The sequence below is a fragment of the Trypanosoma conorhini genome (assembly GCF_003719485.1).
Source record: "Trypanosoma conorhini strain 025E chromosome Unknown Tco_14.4_contig_01058, whole genome shotgun sequence".
NCBI lineage: Eukaryota > Euglenozoa > Kinetoplastea > Trypanosomatida > Trypanosomatidae > Trypanosoma > Trypanosoma conorhini.
In genome coordinates, this window is record NW_021705149.1 from 828 (window position 1) to 1,303 (window position 476).

The following is a 476-nucleotide window of genomic DNA, read 5'->3' on the forward strand; positions in this document are numbered from 1 at the left end:
GCGGTGGCGGGGGTTAATTTGGCTGCGCCGGCAGGGGTGCGGTGGCCCTCACACTCTCTTTCTTTCTGTCTCTCTTTCTTGCTGAATGCGACTGCGTGGGGGTCGTGTGCCTGTGCGCCTATTTATTTTGTCTCTCATTCTCCTTTTGGCTGGTGGTTGGTGTTCGGCTGCAGCTCAAGCCAACAACAACCACAGCAAAGTAAAACAGGCAAGGAGAGAAATGCCTCCAAAGCGAACGAGGGCGCGTGGTGCGGAGAGTTCCGCCACTGATGTGCCGCGGGGGCAGCGGCACGCGAGGGCGGGACCCGACAGCGGCGATTCCACGGCACCCCCTGCACAGCGTCGAAGGGTGGAAGAGGCACCTGCACAACAACGCTGGACCCTCACCAGCACGGTGGAGGAAGTGCTGCTGGAGGGAGTAGGGCCAATTCCTGACATTAAATTGAACGATTTCCTCCGCAATACATTGGGCGGCA

At 59.2% G+C, this 476-nt stretch overlaps 1 protein-coding gene across 1 annotated transcript in view, besides 1 other annotated feature; it reads left to right on the forward strand.

Moving 5' to 3' along the window:
* The first annotated feature begins 53 nt into the window (after positions 1-53).
* Positions 54-83: a microsatellite.
* Positions 84-220: 137 nt separating this feature from the next.
* The window catches only part of Tco025E_09306 (putative retrotransposon hot spot (RHS) protein), a gene marked incomplete at both ends in the record, with an annotated part of 2,538 nt that continues 2,282 nt past the window's right edge, over positions 221-476 (forward strand). Inside the window, one exon of the mRNA XM_029376126.1 lies at positions 221-476. This exon is cut by the window's right edge and continues 2,282 nt beyond it. Within this exon, the coding sequence (XP_029223773.1) occupies positions 221-476 (256 nt within the window).